The sequence below is a fragment of the Amphiprion ocellaris genome, chromosome 20 (genome assembly GCF_022539595.1).
Source record: "Amphiprion ocellaris isolate individual 3 ecotype Okinawa chromosome 20, ASM2253959v1, whole genome shotgun sequence".
In the NCBI taxonomy this organism is placed as follows: Eukaryota; Metazoa; Chordata; class Actinopteri; family Pomacentridae; genus Amphiprion; species Amphiprion ocellaris.
The window spans coordinates 28702591-28719949 of NC_072785.1; the positions used below are offsets into that span (position 1 = coordinate 28702591).

Here is a 17359-nt window from a genome sequence, read left to right on the forward strand (position 1 = left end):
GCGATACATTTTGTAAATATTTGAACATTTAATTTGACATTAACTTTCTAAAATTTGGCAAAAGAAATGTTTATTTATGTACACGTCAAAGGGAATATTTTGTGTAAATTAAATATTACCAATTTTTAGTAACACATTTGCAGCTTCTGACTCCTTTTTATTCAGGGTTCAGAGTAATTTTTTTAACACTGCAAAAGTCTCTAAAACACCACAATATAATTTTTTTTACTCCAGTTATTTAGCATACTTTTTTATAAGTATTAGCACATTTGATTTTTACATTGATTGTCTAAAGTTTGATTAGAGAAACATGTATTTTTGTACATGTAAAGGAAATATTTTGTGAAAATTAGATAACATTTTTTCTAACCACAAACTGTTTGCACACTGTATATTTTGCTTGTATATTTCAGTTGTGTATATTTTTAGTGTGTGTTAATATTGCCTTATGTAGTTTATTTTTAATGCAGCTATACAGAGAGCGCTAAACTGATTTTCATTGTTTTTGTAACAGTGACAATAAACACCTATTGTATTTTTTAGTAACACATATGCAGCTTCTAATTCAGTTTTTGTTCAGGATTTGGAGTAGTTTTAACACTGTAGAAAAATCTGTAAATACCACAATATTTTTATTTTTCACTCAAGTTATTCAGCGAAGCATTTTGTAAATATTAGCACATTTAATTTTACATTGATCATTTAAACCTTTATTCAAGAAAAACTTATTTATACACATGTAAAAGGAATGTTTTGTGAAAATAAAATATTACCAATTTTTCGTAACACATATGCAGCCTCTAATTCAGTTTCTTTCAGGGCTGTTTGTAAAATAAAACAGTGGGTTTTTTTGGCACTCAAATTACTTAGCGATATATTTGGTAAATATTAGCACATTTGTTGCTTGGTATAAATTGCAAGGACTTTTATTTTGAAATGCCATTTTAAGCTAAACGTTTAAATGAAGATTTCCACAGATGAAGTGGCACATACTGTGATTTTTACACTGTTTTTGTTTCTCTCCTCAGCTCTGCTGGAGGCTGAAGCTCGATTCAAGGAGATGAAGTTGAAACGAGAGGCCAAGGAAGCACAAGAGAACAGTCGAAAACCGCCCCCGTATAAGTTCATCAAGGTCTGAAAAGCCGCTGTGTGCATCTTTGCTTTTATCCTTCAGATACAAACCTGCTGCATGTAGAAAAAAGAAATGAACGTTGAACTTTACTCCCAGGATGGATTTACAGCATTATCGATGGGTTTTTTTGTTCTATTTCTTCCTCCTCTCAGGTCAACAAACCCTTCGGCAAGGTTCAGGTCTACACCGCAGACATTTCCGAGATCCCCAAGTGTAACTGCAAGCCGACGGACGAGCGGCCGTGCGGGTTCGAGTCCGAGTGTCTGAACCGAATGCTGCAGTACGAGTGTCACCCTCAGGTGTGTCCGAGTGGAGAGCGCTGCTGCAACCAGGACTTCACCAAACGCCTCTACCCGGAAACCCAGATCATCAAGACGCCAGGAAAAGGCTGGGGGCTGATCTCCCTGAGGGACATCAAGAAGGTGGGTGGAGCGGCTGTAAAGTACGACACATTAATACACAAATTACATTTGTTCAAAGTCAGTATGTATAAAGAACCCCAGCAAGATCTGTGATTTCATTTTGATATTTGAAAGTTCATTTGGAAAATTTTAATCTAAAAAAATAAAAAAAAAACAGAAGACGATGAATAACTTCCTCAAAAACAAATGGGAAGAAGTCAAAACTTATCTAATTCCACCCCTTCTCCTTACACAAACAATTGTAAATCTATTCTTCCTGCTTTTTGAAAATACTACCATTTATAAATAATTATAATAGTAACAACAATGGCATTATTTATGATAAATATAAACCAGTATGTCCATCTACATTCATACAAAAGGACCTAGCAATAGCAAAACACAACAGAACAAAAAGACACAACTGAAAACACGCATAAATAGATATAGAAAACAATTGTTAAAGAAATAAATAAATATGAACAGTAACCTGTGAACAACCAGTGATTGTCAAACCCCCACTTCATCCTTGTATCCTGTGAAAACATTAACTTTATATTTTGTTCTTTGGATTGCTCAATCTCCTCACTCAAACTGTTCCAGATTCTTACTCCACAAAATGAAATACAGAATCTTTTTCTGTTTGATTTTGTTAATTTTGAAGTTGTATTTCCCTCTTAATTGATATCCCGCCTCTTGGTCCTTAAACAATCTGTATCTTTTGTGACAAAACGTGATGTTTAACTTTGTACATGATTGTGAAAACCATTAGAAGAACTTAAACAGTAATATAAATTTGTTCTTCAAACATGTGAGAAAACAAACAGACCAACATATATCAACCTGTAAATCTTCATCTGGGTCTGCCCGACCAATATTGGCTCATTTTAGATTTACTGATTAGTGTATATGATAACCTATACAGGAAGAAATACACAGATGCCAAAAAAGCGTCACTGTTCTGCAGGTCGATTCTCAGAGTAATAGCCTGTTTTATTTTTTGCCATTTTAAAATTTCTATGTATTTTTTTTTGCAATATCCTAATAAAAAAACAGTTTATTTCTGTTATAAAATGTCAAATATCATAGGCATCATCCTCAAAAATCCTGTATTTGTTGGCGTTACTTGAAGTGCTTTACAGGACGTCATATTTTTGGTGTTTGTCATATTAAACTATCTACCAAGAGTGGCTTATATACAAGATCATAAGCTGTTTTCGTTTTGAAATAAATCATCATAAAATTGACTATTAAATTGCATTTTTTGCTGATATTTCATACGCCAGTGGTTTCCAACTGGTTTTGGCTAAATGCTGATATAAACACATTTTTTTTCCAGGTAACTGCATTACTATTAAATCTCTCCTGTCGTAAAATGTACATAAAATTATTATTACTGCCATCTTATTGACAGCCATACACTTAATATTTAACGCTTTTCAAATGTACCCATGCACGAGGAAAAATAATTAGTCATTATTGCTTTTTTCTCATGACATGCTAATATCAGAATCAGTCTTATTAGCCAAATATGGGTGTTTTGTTTAGTTTTTTCCCCTCAGTTTACTTATGCACAATAAAACGTGTGGATTTGAACAAGGGCAACAGGCTCCAAAGGAAAATGTGTGTTTAACTGCGTCTGTATAACTATAGATATGTGCAAAAGAGCATGTTTAAAGATGACTACAGTTTCAGTGCAAAGAGTTTCAGTGTGTCCCTACATAAAAACTTGTCAGGCATGTAAATACTTTTTTATACGCCAATACTTATCTGTTTTAGAAAATACAAAATATATGGGAAACTGGCAGCTCAGCCTGAAACATTCTTAGCTTAAAGACGTCACTGGTCTGATAAGTGTTTCTCCAACAGGGAGAATTTGTGAACGAGTACATCGGAGAGCTGATCGACGAGGAGGAGTGCAGGGCGAGAATCAAGTACGCCCATGAAAACAACATCACGGACTTCTACATGCTCACTATCGACAAGGTCAGCACTATCATACGTTGTGCACCGTCTGGTTAAAAAAAAAAGTTGTTCTGTTAAATGTGTTTGAGCAGCAAACTGCTCCACAGTGTTTCTGGGTTCTGTTTGCTCAGCAGCAGCACCGTTTCCACTGGGAGCTACATAAACAGGACAGTATTGCATTGGGAGTGTTGCATGTCAGATAACTGCAGCATTACAGTCGTCAATACCACATTTACAACCCCAGATAGTAAATAGATCTGCTAATAATAGAAGGAAAGTGCAGGTAGAAGGTGTTTGTTGTGGATGTACCGCAAGAGTTGTCATTTTGGTGCAAGAGATACGACTCACAAATTAAATACAGTAAACGTTCAGCAAACTACCAGCTCTGATTTTCTTCCTGCTGTTGTCTTTTAGGACCGAATCATCGACGCCGGTCCGAAAGGAAACTATTCTCGCTTCATGAACCACAGCTGTCAGCCCAACTGTGAGACTCAGAAGTGGACGGTGAACGGAGACACGAGGGTCGGTCTGTTCGCCGTCTGTGACATCCCATCAGGTGAGAGGAGTTACAGCTGCAGCATGTTTGACTCGTATTGTCTTTTATGGGTTATTTACATAGTTATTACATAGTATTTTATTCTATTAGAAATAGAAGTACCACCAATCATATCCCTCTCAATGTTATTGGGCAAAACATTAACTGAGTAAATTCTACAAAATTTCTTGGTATCTTCTTAGATGAATTTATTAATTTTAGGTATCACACTGATGTGTGAATCAACAAACTATCAAAATATACTGGTTTATTCTTTAAACTAAGACATTATCTTCTTACTTTGTATAGATCCATCATTGAACCACATATCAGCTATTGTAATATAATATGGTGTAACACTTTTCCAAGTCATCTCATCAAACTACACTCTTTACAAAAGAAAATAATTTGTGCTTTTACATGGTCTGCTTATGCAGCTCCTTCAGGCCCTATTTTCCTCTCTGTTGATCTGCTGAGGCTTCCTGATTCTAACATCTATCCAATGCCTGTATTATGTATCAGGTTATCAACCAACTCAATAAACACTTGTGTGAGCTCATCCCAATCACTCATCCCCTCCACACTCATAACACCAGGAGGAAAAAAACTATATATTGGGGAAGAAGCGTAAACTTAAATGTACCAGCCTGAGTGTTGTTTGCAGGGGTCCGCAGATCTGGAATGAGCTAGATGGGTTCATTAAGTTATCACAGTCCTTTTCTGTCTTCAAAAAAAAAAGTTAGAAAAAACTACTGTCTTCCTATGTATAATCTCTGACAAAATCATGTATTGTTTGGAAATGATGCTGTCTGTATATGTGTGTATGCATGATTGTGTGGGTGTTTGTGTGTGGTGTATGTTGATGGGGTGGGGGTTGAGGGGGAATGTGGGTGATGATGTTTTCACTTGCTTGGGTCCCCTAGTTATAAGCACTTTTGCTTCCCTGGGGTTCCCTTTCATGTACATCTGCTGTAAACTGCTTTGATAGAATAAATTTATCTTTCTCTGTGCAGGAATAAAAACTATCTGAATCTGAATTTCAGGTCATCACGTTCCTTCTCCTCGACGCCTCTGATTTGGTTGAAACCTTTTTGTCATGAACTGCAGGTGTTTAAAATGGTGGCTGTAAAAATTTTTTAAAAAATTTACGCACAAATGAGAGATGGTCGAGCAGAAGTTGTTCTAAAGATGTTATAGTTTGAGACAGAATGAGCCACATGTAATCATTCTTCCAAGATGGACGAAATACTTCTCTTGATCCAAGTTTAATGTGTTTTTATTTAATTAAATGTTCTGTGTCTCAGGTACCGAGTTGACCTTTAACTACAACCTGGACTGCCTCGGCAACGAGAAAACCGTCTGTCGCTGCGGAGCTCCGAACTGCAGCGGGTTTCTGGGTGATCGACCGAAGGTGAGCTCAGATTTATTCATCTAATTTTAAATGTTAATGCAATTTACAGCATGCTTTTATCAGTATAGAAACATACATTTAACTGAGTAACAGTTGTTTTAATGCTTGAAAACTACGATCACAACCTAATCTGATGTTACAAACATAACATCAGTTTTATCGGGTTTCCAGGTTGGATGTTGAGTTTATTGACTTTTGTCTCCGTCACAGAACTCAAACGGTCAAACCGCCGATCCGAAAGGAAAGAGGTTGAAGAGAAAGTACAAGAAGAGGAAAAGCGAGGGGAAGAAGAAGTCTGAGGACGAGTGTTTCCGCTGCAGAGACGGAGGGCAGCTGGTGCTCTGTGATAAGAAAACCTGCACCAAAGCTTATCACCTGTCCTGTCTCAACCTCACCAAGAGACCCTTCGGTAAGAAGCACCGGCCGAGATTATCAGCTTCAGCTTTCAGTGCAGAATCACTGATAATAAATCACACGCAGCCACAGGAACTGCTGTAGATTCTCAAGATAAATGGAGGTATGAGATCCCAGAATCAGCCACAAGGGTGAGACTCTGGCAGAATAACAGCTAAATAAAGGAACATTGTGATATAATAACCTGTGATTTATAATCAAATTATGCCATAACCCAATGAATGTGTTTAAGCTAACTCAAATACCTATTTTCATATGATCTTTATTTGAAACAGTGTAAAAATCATAAGAGTGTCTGACTGTAAAAAGTGATGTTGTGATTATTTTTGAATACTTGTCTTCATAATCTTTGTTTAAGAAGTAACCAGGTCAGAACAGCTTGTTGTAGATTATCAACAAGCAGCAGGACAGATAAAGGTGGTAAATAAAAACTGGAGTAACTGTCGATGTTTATTTTCACTTTATTTGCTTTTTTTTTTTTCAAATGAATGAGACGTTTTACGAAAGATTTAAATGTAAAAAACATAACAGGCTTTAAATGGGTACAAATTTAATGCATTTTAGCTACATTTAAGATTATTTTAAGCAGTTTTTCCAACATTTTTAAACCCATACAGTAGTTTTTTTTACTTTGTTTGTTTTGGTTTCTGGGTTTCTCCCTCAAGTGTTGAGTTGCTTTTACTGTTGGTGCTCTTTGATTTGACTTTAGATCAGTTTGTTTCTAATTGAAGTCAATTGACAGTAAATCAGTCAGTTTTCAAGTAGAAATCCCAAATATTTGCAGGTTTCAGATGCTCATATGTGAGAATTTACTGCTTTGTAATGATGACAGTAGAGCTGCAGCTAATGGAAATTTTTCAACTAATTAATGGAATATGTGGTCTATACAATGTCCGGAATGTTGATGAAAGCCTTATGACGGTCTTCAAATGTTTTGCTTTGACGGCACCTCAAAAGATTTTCAGTTTACTGTAATAGAGGAGAAAAAAAAGTGATTTAGGAAACAGGAATCAGACAATTCAGAATTATTTTTATCCCTCCAAAATAGCTTAAACTGATTGATAAGTTATCAAAATAGTTGGCAACTAATCATTTAATTAGTTTATAGTTGCAGCTCTGTGTTAGCATAAATAGTGTATCTATTAGTTTTGTGCTGTTTGCCAATTATTTTTAGTTTTTGTGATCTGAAGAGTCAAAATTGTGCGTTTTCTTTCAGTCAAAAAAGAAAAAAATGCCCAAACAATTTAGTTTTTATTTACATCTGCTCCATAAATCTTCCTCAAATTTTTCTCACCCTTTTCCAACAATTACTTTAAATTTTTGAGTTGTTAAAGCTGTAATCATGCAGGTCTATCTTCATTTTGCATGCCATCAAAGCGTATATTTGAACTAAAGTTGAAGCAGGTCTGACGATACATGCAAACAGTTTGAATCTAATCTAGGCTTCAGGCTCGTCGCTTTCAAAAACCTGCAGCTTTCATGCACAGCAGTCAGGGTATTTGTCCATTTTTATGATTTTTGCATCAAAAACTCAAGTCAAATCCTGATTTGTACAAGTTATAGCTGAATCTAAAGAACTGAACTGTAGCTGGTTCAGGAAATAAAAATGTTAAAACTGTTTAGGATGTTCTCCTCTGTTTATGTGGGATTGACTGAGATTAATCAGTTTGTCTCCTCCAGCTGACTTCCTGGTTTGGTGGTGTTTCTTGCTCAGTTTTTGCTACTTGAGAGACATTTCTGAAACCACAGAGTGGAGGAGGCTGCGTCAGACCATTTAATTTATCAATAACCACTCGATAAAAATAGTGATACTGATATCAGTTTCTGCTTCCTACAGGGATTTATGACTACAAATGTGGCTGACCACATCTCTGTACGCCTCTAATGCTTTAAAATACTCCTCAGATTCTTCTTAATCTTAAGTCTTAAATATTACTGCAAAAAGATGAGTGAAAGCCCCTAAACCTAAAGATTCATGCATGTACCAGCTGAAAAACTGTATATTAGTCAAGAAATCTGCAGCTGTTGTGAAATTAAAAAAAGGCCAGACAACATTTGGAGGAGGCTGTGTCAGAAAATTTAATCGGTCAATAAAAGTAGTGATACTGATAATCAGAAAAATGCAGAATATCAGCCATGATAATTGACCTGAAGTGGTGCTTTTAATTTATAAATAATCAGTCAAAAAGAAAGGAAAAGAAAACCCAAAACACACAGATATCGATGAAAATGCGGCTACGATATTTGGCCAGGCTGATAATTGGTTTATAGCTAAACAGTAAACAGGAGATTTGTGGAGTTCTGATGATTTCCGGCTAAATTTCTCATGTTTCCCCCCTCAGGCCGCTGGGATTGCCCCTGGCATCACTGTGACGTCTGCGGGAAAAACTCGGAGGCTTTCTGCCAGCTCTGCCCCAACTCCTTCTGCAAGGCCCACCAGGAGGGGGCGCTGCGTCCGTGGCCGCCCACAGGTCAGCTGTGCTGCACGGAGCACGACGAGCTGGACGGAGTCGACAGCGTTGGCCAAGACGTCTCCTCGGAGACCAACGCCGCCGCCGCTACCGCCGGTCATCCCTCTAAGGGCTCCAGGAAGATGGACGGAGCCGAAGCCAAAACTAAAGGCTCCAAGAGGAAAGCAGCCGAGGCCTGAAGGGAGCTTTCAGAGCAGATAAAGACCAAACCAAGACTCTCACACCTCCTCCTTCATCTTCTTCTTCACCATCGGACATCATCATCTTTTCAGAATCACAGGAACCACGGCACTGTACATCTTCATCATCAGGGAAAGCCGCTGATCTCTCACGGGCATCAAACGAGCTGCTCGGTTTTTATTTTAACACTTTCAGGTTTATTTTTTTTGTCTGCACTGAGGCGAAACCATCTGTGGTAAAGCACAAATCAGCAGCGCAGGAAATGAACTTCAGCTACTGGATTCACGCCTTTCTTCCACCAACCAAACTGCCTTTTTGGCTTTTTACGTCGTCGTTGTTTTTGTTTAACAGAATAACAAAAGAAAACGGATCCAGCCTGGAGTAAAACTTGCCATCTGCTAACTTGAATCTCAGCCCCCCGCTTCACTCAACACCGATTATCTTGAACAGCAGAGTTTTATGGCTGTATCTATATATGTGTATATCAAAGACCAAAATTATGATTACTGGAATAGACGTCAGACAGGCTGCCAAATGGATGGTTTTTATTTTTATATATAGTATATATATGCCAGATTTAATATCAAAACAAGACACTATGGATCGGCTTCAGATCACGTCTTTGCTTTGTTTTCGTAGCAGTAGTTCATTTAACTGTAGAGATATTTGCTGTTGTACAACCTGTTGTTTTGTTTTAGCTCAGTTTTACTCTTTAGATATGAGTTGTTTGGGTTTTTTTTTTTTTTAAAGATGCTCAACGGCGACACTGCGACTCGTGTCCAGGATCAGAACGAGGGTACTCTTACAACACTACTGGGAGCTTCACAGGTCTTCAGGGCTCTCCGTTTAAAAAAAAAATGAAGGAATGAGTGCGATTCCTGTGAGCCGAGTCCTTTTGGTGCTTTTCAATCCTCCCGCGGTGCTGTCTGGAACCTGAACGTTGGACTTTTTGTTGATGATTATTTTTAAATCCTCAGGAGGTTTTAAAGTCTGATTGTCGTCGAATACTTTAACACTGGCTAGCAGCTCAGAACCCAAAGTTTGGGAGATTTATCCGTGTTGAAGGATTATGGAGCGAAGTGTGGAACTCGGCTCTGTGCTGTCAGACTTTTAGTCAACTTCTGTCAAAGCCTCAGTTCTGGAACCAGCTTTTTTTTTCTTTATGTTTTTGTCTGAAATACCAGTGCAACCTAAAATCCATCACCTCCAGTCAGTCTCCATGTGAGCTTCCAGCAGGGATTTATGACTACAAACATGGCTGACCACATCTCTGTACGCCTCTAATACGACTCAAACTGGCATCCAAGTCTTCGTAAAAGCCCCTAAACCTAAAGATTCATGCATGTAAGAGCTGAAAATAGTAATTTAGTCAAGAAATCTGCAGCTGTTGGGAAGTAAAAAAGGGCCAGACAACATTTATCAGATGTTAAAGTGAAAATCTTTGGCTTAGAGAAAGTAAAAACTAACAGAAACCCAAATGGATATTGTGCTAAATTATCAGAGAAGACCTGAGCTGATGACTTTACATGTAAAAAGTTCAACTCTCATGTAGTTCAGGCTCGTCACTTACAAAAATCTGCGTTGTTTACGTGCAAAAATAAGATATTTGTCCATTTTTATGGTTTTTGCATCAAAAAAATCCTGATTTGTCTGAGTTCTGGCTGAATTTAAAGTGTCACAGGGTCACGACATCATGTTTTGTTATCGTCTGTGAAGCCATAATCTGGTTATTATCCATCATCACTGGTTACATGTCAGTGAATCAAGGATTTTATGTCTTTTCTGATTGTTTACTTTGAGTTTTTGAGCTCTGAATAAGTAGTTTTGTGCGTTATTTTACTAGAAAAGGCTGCAGTGAGAGAAAAATACCAAAACAAATCAGTTTTTATTCACCTTCTGCTGCATAAATTATCCTCAGGTTAATTCCATCATCTTTCCCAACAACAGTTGTGCCCATTTTTCAGATTTTTGCATCAAAAATTCTCAGAAAATTCTGATTTGCGCAAGTTCTGGCTGAATTTAAAGTGTCGCTGGTTCACAAAATCACGTTTTGTGACGCCAAAATCTGGTTATTATCCAACATCAGTGGTTGCATGTTAGTAGATCAAGGATTTTATCCTTTCTCTGATTATTTTGAGTTTTCAGCTCTAAACAAGTAATTTTTTGCATTATTTTACTAGAAAAGGCTACAGTGAGAGAAAAACCCCAAAACAAATTCAGTTTTTATTCACCTTCCGCTACATAAATCGTCCCATCATCTTTCCCAACCGCTGTTTTATCGATTTTTATAGATTCTACATCAAAAACCCAAGTCAAATCCTGATTTTGTGCAAATTCTGGCTAAAGTTTGTGTCATCGGTTCACAAAGTCACGTTTTCTTACTGTCTGTGAAGCCAAAATCTGCTTGTTAATGAGGATTTTATTCTTTCTCTGATTGTTTATTCGAAGTTTTCATCTCTAAATAAGTAACAGTGCATTTTTTTTTAACTAGAAAAGTCTACAGTGAGAGAAAAATCCCATAATAAGTCTTTTTTCCACATTCTGCTGCATAAATCATCCTCAGGTGTCTTACCCAACAGTTTTCCAGTTGTTAAAACCACAATCCTACATACATGCCATCAGTGTGTCTGTTTGACAGTCTGAGAGTACAGAGCTGAGACGTAAAGGAGCTATAAAACCACTGTTTCTGCTGAAAATATTCACATTACTGGAGGCAAACGGGCACAATCAGGCTTGTTTTTCTGATCATTTCCAGTTTAAAGATGCTACTTTTTCCCTAAACGGTGATTATTCCTCATTTAAAACATCTTTGTCGTGTTTAAACGTCGCTGCTGCTCTCCTGTTTCCAGCAAACGGGATACTTTGTACATCCACTTCATCCTCTTTCGCTTCATGTCGGAGGTTTTCGAGGCTGATTTCACGTTTAATGTCAGTTTGACCGGAGAATCTCCCGACAGGCGGCTAGTTTCAGCCATTTTACCTTCAACCCACTGTTGTCTTTCTCTTAAACTCCCCTAGAAACTCACCTTTGACTTGTAGAGACGCATCAGGAGGCCGTTTTTTGTTTTATTTTTGAACATAACTGCACCTTTTCTCGTTTGTTTTTCCACCCCGGGGGCGTGTGAACGGGTGCAGCGAGTCTCGTACGGCTATTTTATGTAACGATCTTCATCCTAACCTTGATTTCTGTTGAGTGAATGTAGTCCAGCCAGTTGTTTTTTGTGTTTTTTTTTATTTTTTATTAAGCACTGTAATTCCCTGTAGAGCTGAAGTGTAACGGCGCGTAGAGGTTTCACTCTGTAACTACTGTCCTAGCAACCCAGAGACTAATATGTACATAATGTATAAGTGAGTAATAGTGATGCATCTATTGTAAATATCATACAATTTCTCCACGTTGTATGTTTTTGGTTTATTTTTTTTCCTGATGCAGTGCTGAAACACTTTTGTGCAGGATCTCACGTCAGTTGAATCGTGCAATAAAAAAAAAGTGGTCGAACGTTCATCCGCCGTCTGCACTGCTGGGTTTTATTTATCTCGAATTATCTGCAAAAATGTGATTTGTAGTTTGTCCAAAACCTTAAAAATGTATTATTTCAGTAAAGAAAGCTGCAAATCATTTACTTAATGCGTGACTCGTGATGTTTTGATGCTTTTATTCTCTAAAACAAAACCTGAATTCTTAAATATATTTACATAAATGAAGTTTAATGCGGCCTAAATTCAGCTGTCTTGCGTATAAAATAAAGTATGAAGCTTATTCTTTTAATAATTCCTGCATAAATTCATCATGAGTCATGCATCTGTAAATGGTTAACGCTATATTTTTATTGTTCTTGCATGTTTTTTTTTTTAACTTTTCTGCAAACACTTTACCTTCTTTTTATTTCTATCGTAAAATGTGGTAGAAATGTTAATTATACTGACCACTAGAGCTGAAAAAATGTATTTTAACTATTTTAAAACCAAGTTTAGGTATTTTTTTAAGGATAAATATTGAGTCTTTTTGAAATTCTGTACAGCTAACTAAAGATCTAAATTTAATTTACTCAATTATACGCTGACTGGACAAACATAGTTAATTTCTGGGGGGTTTTAGGCGTAATTCTTACAATTTTTAATTTAATGACCTGCATACTTGAGTATTTAACTCAAGCACGTGTGTCTTTTACTCAGTTTGGTTTGACACAATGTCTTGTTAGTTATTTTTCTTTGTATTTTGCAAATGACTTTAAGCCAAATAGTGTTTTTTTGGTCACTCACTGAGAACTCTCTTATGCAGGCAAGACTTCCATGTATAAGTAACTCATATACAGTAGATTAAGCTTGTTTATGTGAATTTTAATTGATGACAACCTTGCTTAAGTTATGCTTTTTAAATTCTGGATAAATATCATAAGATAATTTGAATTGTATAAGACATATGTAAGAATCAGAACATGTATTGTTAAGAACTGTCAACATCCAGACTACAGATTCTGTGTTTTGGCTGCAGGTTTGACATTTTTCTGCAGTTTGTTTCTTCAAAGTAGGTTTCATCCCTGCAGTCCGTACATAGAGTTTCAACTAAATCATCAGAAAAATGGACTCAACAAGCAAGTTTAGTATGTCGTCTGAAATGTCACCAAAACGTCACAGGTTAGTATGTCGTCCAAAATCCTGCAAAAATGTCATAGTTCAGTATGTCGTCTAAAATGTCACCAAAACATCATAGTTTAGTATGTCGTCCAAAATGTCATTGTTTAATATGTCATCCAAAATGTTACAAAAATGTCATAGTTTAGTACAGGGGCGATTCTAGGATCAGAGGTTTAGGGGTGCTGAGCAGTGTTGCCAACTTGGCGACTTTCTCACTAAATCTGGCGACTTTTTTTGTCAAGAGACTAGAGACAAATCTTTCTGGCGTTTTGGAGACTCTGACATCAGTGGCGGATCTTCCGTGGGGGCACGTGGGGGCAGTGCCCCCGCCCCCTGTGATTTGATTGGCCACCCCGTGTGCCCCCCCCAAAATTTTCGTCGGAAATTTACATTACTGAAACTCCGATTTCCGACGCTCCTGAACGCAACTTCGTTGTCCGACTGCAACTGAATGCACCAATGACGTTAGTTTGATCTTTTGATTGTATTTCGTTTGGATTTGAAGAAGCTTTGAAGACGTTTCCTGATGCTAGAGGAGAAGACAAGCAGCTTTGTACCTTTGCGGTAAGAAGACTATGGCCGTTTCTCAGCACGTAACTGTCCGTACTTGCGTTCTCACGTACATCATCATCGAGACTGCAGACAAGTGTGCATAGATATGAATGAGTAGATAGGACACGCCCCCTTTGAGCTGTGTGCTACAGCGAGGCTAAGCTAGTGGGGGCAAAGTTTCAGTGCATTCCGTTGATGTAGACGGCGTGAAAACGGAAACAAGAAGTATGCCGGCTCACTGTGCTGCATACAGTTACACACTGTGTCGTACGATTGAGACAAGGAAACTTGGAATGACTTTTCATAGGTGAGAATAGTTTTTCGCTCTTTTTTCATGAGTAAATCTTGAGAGCTTCCAGTCTATGAGAGCTAACTAGTTAGCCACTAGCAAAACACTAAGGCGAGCTAGCAGCTTGACAACCAAATACCAGACGATTAATAGTAGCTGTAGTATAGTTGTACAAGCAGTAGTAGTAATACTAAAAGTACAAGCAGCAGTAGTAGTATAAACAGCTGTTAGAGTCGTAGAAGTAGTATCAGCATTTGTAATAGTATTACAAGTTGTAGTAGCAGTGCCAGTATCAGCAGCAGTAGTTAGTGTACTATCACTACTACTAGTAGTAGTCACATTGCTATTACTACCACCAATACTACCAATAGTAGTTATAAAGCCTAACTCATGTATATCCAGATTACCATCTATGTTCTTCCTCCAAACCCATTTTATGATTGGGATTACAGGCAGTTCTTTAGGACTGCTCTCAAATAATTGAAATGTTACTAAACAAGGTTATACTTATCAAATTAAATAACTCTGGTCTCCAGTATATTAGCTACTTCGGTTGTTTGGACTTAATTTATTAGCATGATTTCTTTTTAAATATGTTGTGTACAGACTTATTTATTTGTCTGTCTACTTTTCTTACTCCATGTAGGTTTCCACTTTTCATAAAAGTTCAGCAGACAGGTGCTCTGCTTTGGAGTGTGACGATGTCGTCGGTGATGTGGAGAGTGAAGTTTCTGTTTCACCCACAGCGTGCTTTAGGGCAACCGGGTCAGATTTGATGTTTGAAGTACTGACTGACAACTCAGATTTAACTGTCTGTAATTCCGTTTTGATGGGTGTTAAATTTTCACTCAAAGCCGCCAGGAGCTGGGTCTTTAAAATAACCGCCATCTCGTTACAGAGTGAAAGCAGCAGTTCCTCCTGAAGGTCAGAGATTGCAGCATCTGAGGGCCTCTTCAAAAGAAGACATCATTGATGAAGGTGTTCTGGAGCAGGACCAGAAAGACCACGACCAAGCAGCCTTCAGATCTTAGACAGCGTCTCCCTCAGGTGGGTGTCAACGGTGTTCATGGTCAGGTCTGTGGTAATCCTGTCAAAAAACAAAACAGAAAAAAATCTAGATTATAAATCAACATGTAACCAAAGCACTCTGTGTATAACGCCATAGTATAGGATGTAGTTCAGAAAATGTCAAAGTATAGTATACTTTTCAAGAATAACATAGTATGGCCTGTAGTTCATAGTATAGCATGTCAGCAAATAAAAACCCATAGATTATTATGTGGTCCAAAAATTGTCATAGTGCAGTATATTGTCAAAACGTCAAGAAAACATCAGAGTATGTCTAAAAAATGCCATAGAATAATATTTCATTGCACAACTAAAACTATAGTCATTTTTAAAACTGTTCAAATTCTTATAATACGTTGCTAAAAAACTAAAATAAAAAAAACATCATAGTAATATGTCAATTAAAAAAGCCTATAGTATGGCGTGTCGCCCGACAAACATCATAGTATAGCATGTCACTCAAAAAACGTCACAGTTTAGCCTTTAGTCCACAAAATGTTGTTATGTGCCGGCTGTCTGAAGTAGGTGAGGAGCAACACAAAAACAGTCCAAACGCTGGTTTCCAGAGGGTTAGACGAGTATTTATTTGAAAGAGTGAGTTTACAACAACACAACATGTGAGGGGGTTAAAAACAAATGGGTGTTAGTAAAATAAAAATAAACAAACAGAACTAAAAGTGAACTTCATGTTGACATTGATGGGCATTCCAACCAGGAACAAAGTAAAAGATAATACGAAAAAAACTCTTACTGTTCACCTCTTAAAACCCAAAAACACACCACAGTAGCACCCTAAACTAAAACTACCAATGGGTTCTCTGTTTTCCTTTGTGAACAATTCAAAGGTCCCTCTCTATCTCCCCACACATCCACCAACCACTGGAACACATCTCCAAAGTTCTGCCGGGCCAGCTCAGCTTCCCCTCAGAAGAAGTGCTGCCACCTGCCAGATGAAGGAGCCTTTTGAGAGGCAGCTGGCATCGTGATTGGACTGTACTTTGGTCTGTTCCAATCCAGCTTCAGCTCCAGAGACGGCAGGCGGGACGAGTCAACGGAGGCCTGGTGGACGAAGGCATGCAGCTGAGTACAATCCAGAAAACAACAGAGGAGGAGTGCAGGGCCAGAACAAACAGAGTAGCATCGTATGTCTCTTAGAAAACATCATAGTAGAACCTTTGGTATGAAAAAAACGGCATCATATACATCGTAGATTGTACAAATAATAAGTCAAAGGAAAGAGACATACATTGTAGAATTGTAGTAATTGTGGGCTGACTGATTTACTGATTATCAGTATTTTATTTTTTACTGATTTACAGTAATAAATACATTTTAAAATGGCGCTACTTTGGCTCTGAACCTTTATCTACCTGTGGTCACTCTGTCTTCTGGAATGATTTGATTGGTTATACATCACGAATAAAACTCCTTTAACTTAACATCTGTAAACAAAACAAAAACGTATCAGCAAAATTTTCTGTTAGAGTTTGTGTTCATGTAAGTTTAACTCCAAGATTTTAAATACTTTCATTCGCTGCAAATGAATATCTACTCCAAATGTCTCAGTAATAATCATTATCAGCCTTAAAAACCCACAAAACACCCCTCTATACTCGACCACACTTAGTACAGTCCGGTTCCCCCTTCTATAAATCTGATTGGAATCATCCACTTCCTGTTTGTCAAAGTGGCCTTCTACCTGGACAGGTTTTGTTGGAGCTCATGCAACAAACATTTTGGGTAAGTGCACTTTAACATGGATGGATGACACTGAATTAGAGTCTGTGTTAATGAGACTGAGTTAAGATGTGTAGCTCTGTCATTAAATAGTAAATTATTTCTCAGAATTCACAGAGAAAAGTCTGAAATGTTTGCTACGTTAGCATCCCACTTGTTCTTTGGCTCAGCTAAAGCTAACTCTCTCCAACTTCTGGATCTCTTGAGTTGCTTGTTGTTAAAATATCTTGCTAGAGGTGCTGAAGCTCAGAAAGTCTGAGATGTTTGTTCAGAATAAGCTCATTCTCAAGTCTTATCTGAACTGTCCTCTTTTGTTTGAACTTTCCCTAAACTTAGGAGTTAATGACAGAGCAGCACATCCAGACTCAGTCTCATTTATGTAGAGATTAAACTTCAGTGTCATTCATTGATGTTAAAGTGCACTTTTTCAAATGTTTGTTGCACGTGCTCCCGACCAAACCAGTCCAGGTGGAAGACGATGTGAAGAGAAAGCTCCAGAGGATGAATATCACACATTTACGTTGGAAATAAATGTCCTTTAATTAGACATTGTCATGCAAAAGTTG

The 17359-nt window shown here is 37.5% G+C and overlaps 1 protein-coding gene and 1 long non-coding RNA gene across 4 annotated transcripts in view; both read left to right on the top strand.

Annotated features, from left to right (window-relative positions):
• The window catches only part of nsd2 (nuclear receptor binding SET domain protein 2), a 29141-nt gene extending 17127 nt beyond the window's left edge, over window positions 1-12014 (top strand). For all 3 annotated transcript variants that reach the window (XM_023287691.3, XM_035956016.2, XM_023287692.3), the window contains exons 16-22: window positions 1029-1132; window positions 1285-1554; window positions 3403-3519; window positions 3913-4054; window positions 5338-5444; window positions 5655-5853; window positions 8201-12014. In XM_023287691.3, the coding sequence (XP_023143459.1) occupies window positions 1029-1132; window positions 1285-1554; window positions 3403-3519; window positions 3913-4054; window positions 5338-5444; window positions 5655-5853; window positions 8201-8508 (1247 nt within the window). In that variant the 3' untranslated portion in view covers window positions 8509-12014. The remainder of the gene's footprint in view (window positions 1-1028; window positions 1133-1284; window positions 1555-3402; window positions 3520-3912; window positions 4055-5337; window positions 5445-5654; window positions 5854-8200) is intronic.
• A 905-nt stretch (window positions 12015-12919) lies between these two features.
• Window positions 12920-17340, top strand: LOC129347793 (uncharacterized). The gene is made up of 2 exons (XR_008600053.1): window positions 12920-15035; window positions 15902-17340. It is a non-coding gene; the product is annotated as an uncharacterized LOC129347793 (long non-coding RNA).
• The last annotated feature ends 19 nt before the right edge of the window (window positions 17341-17359 follow it).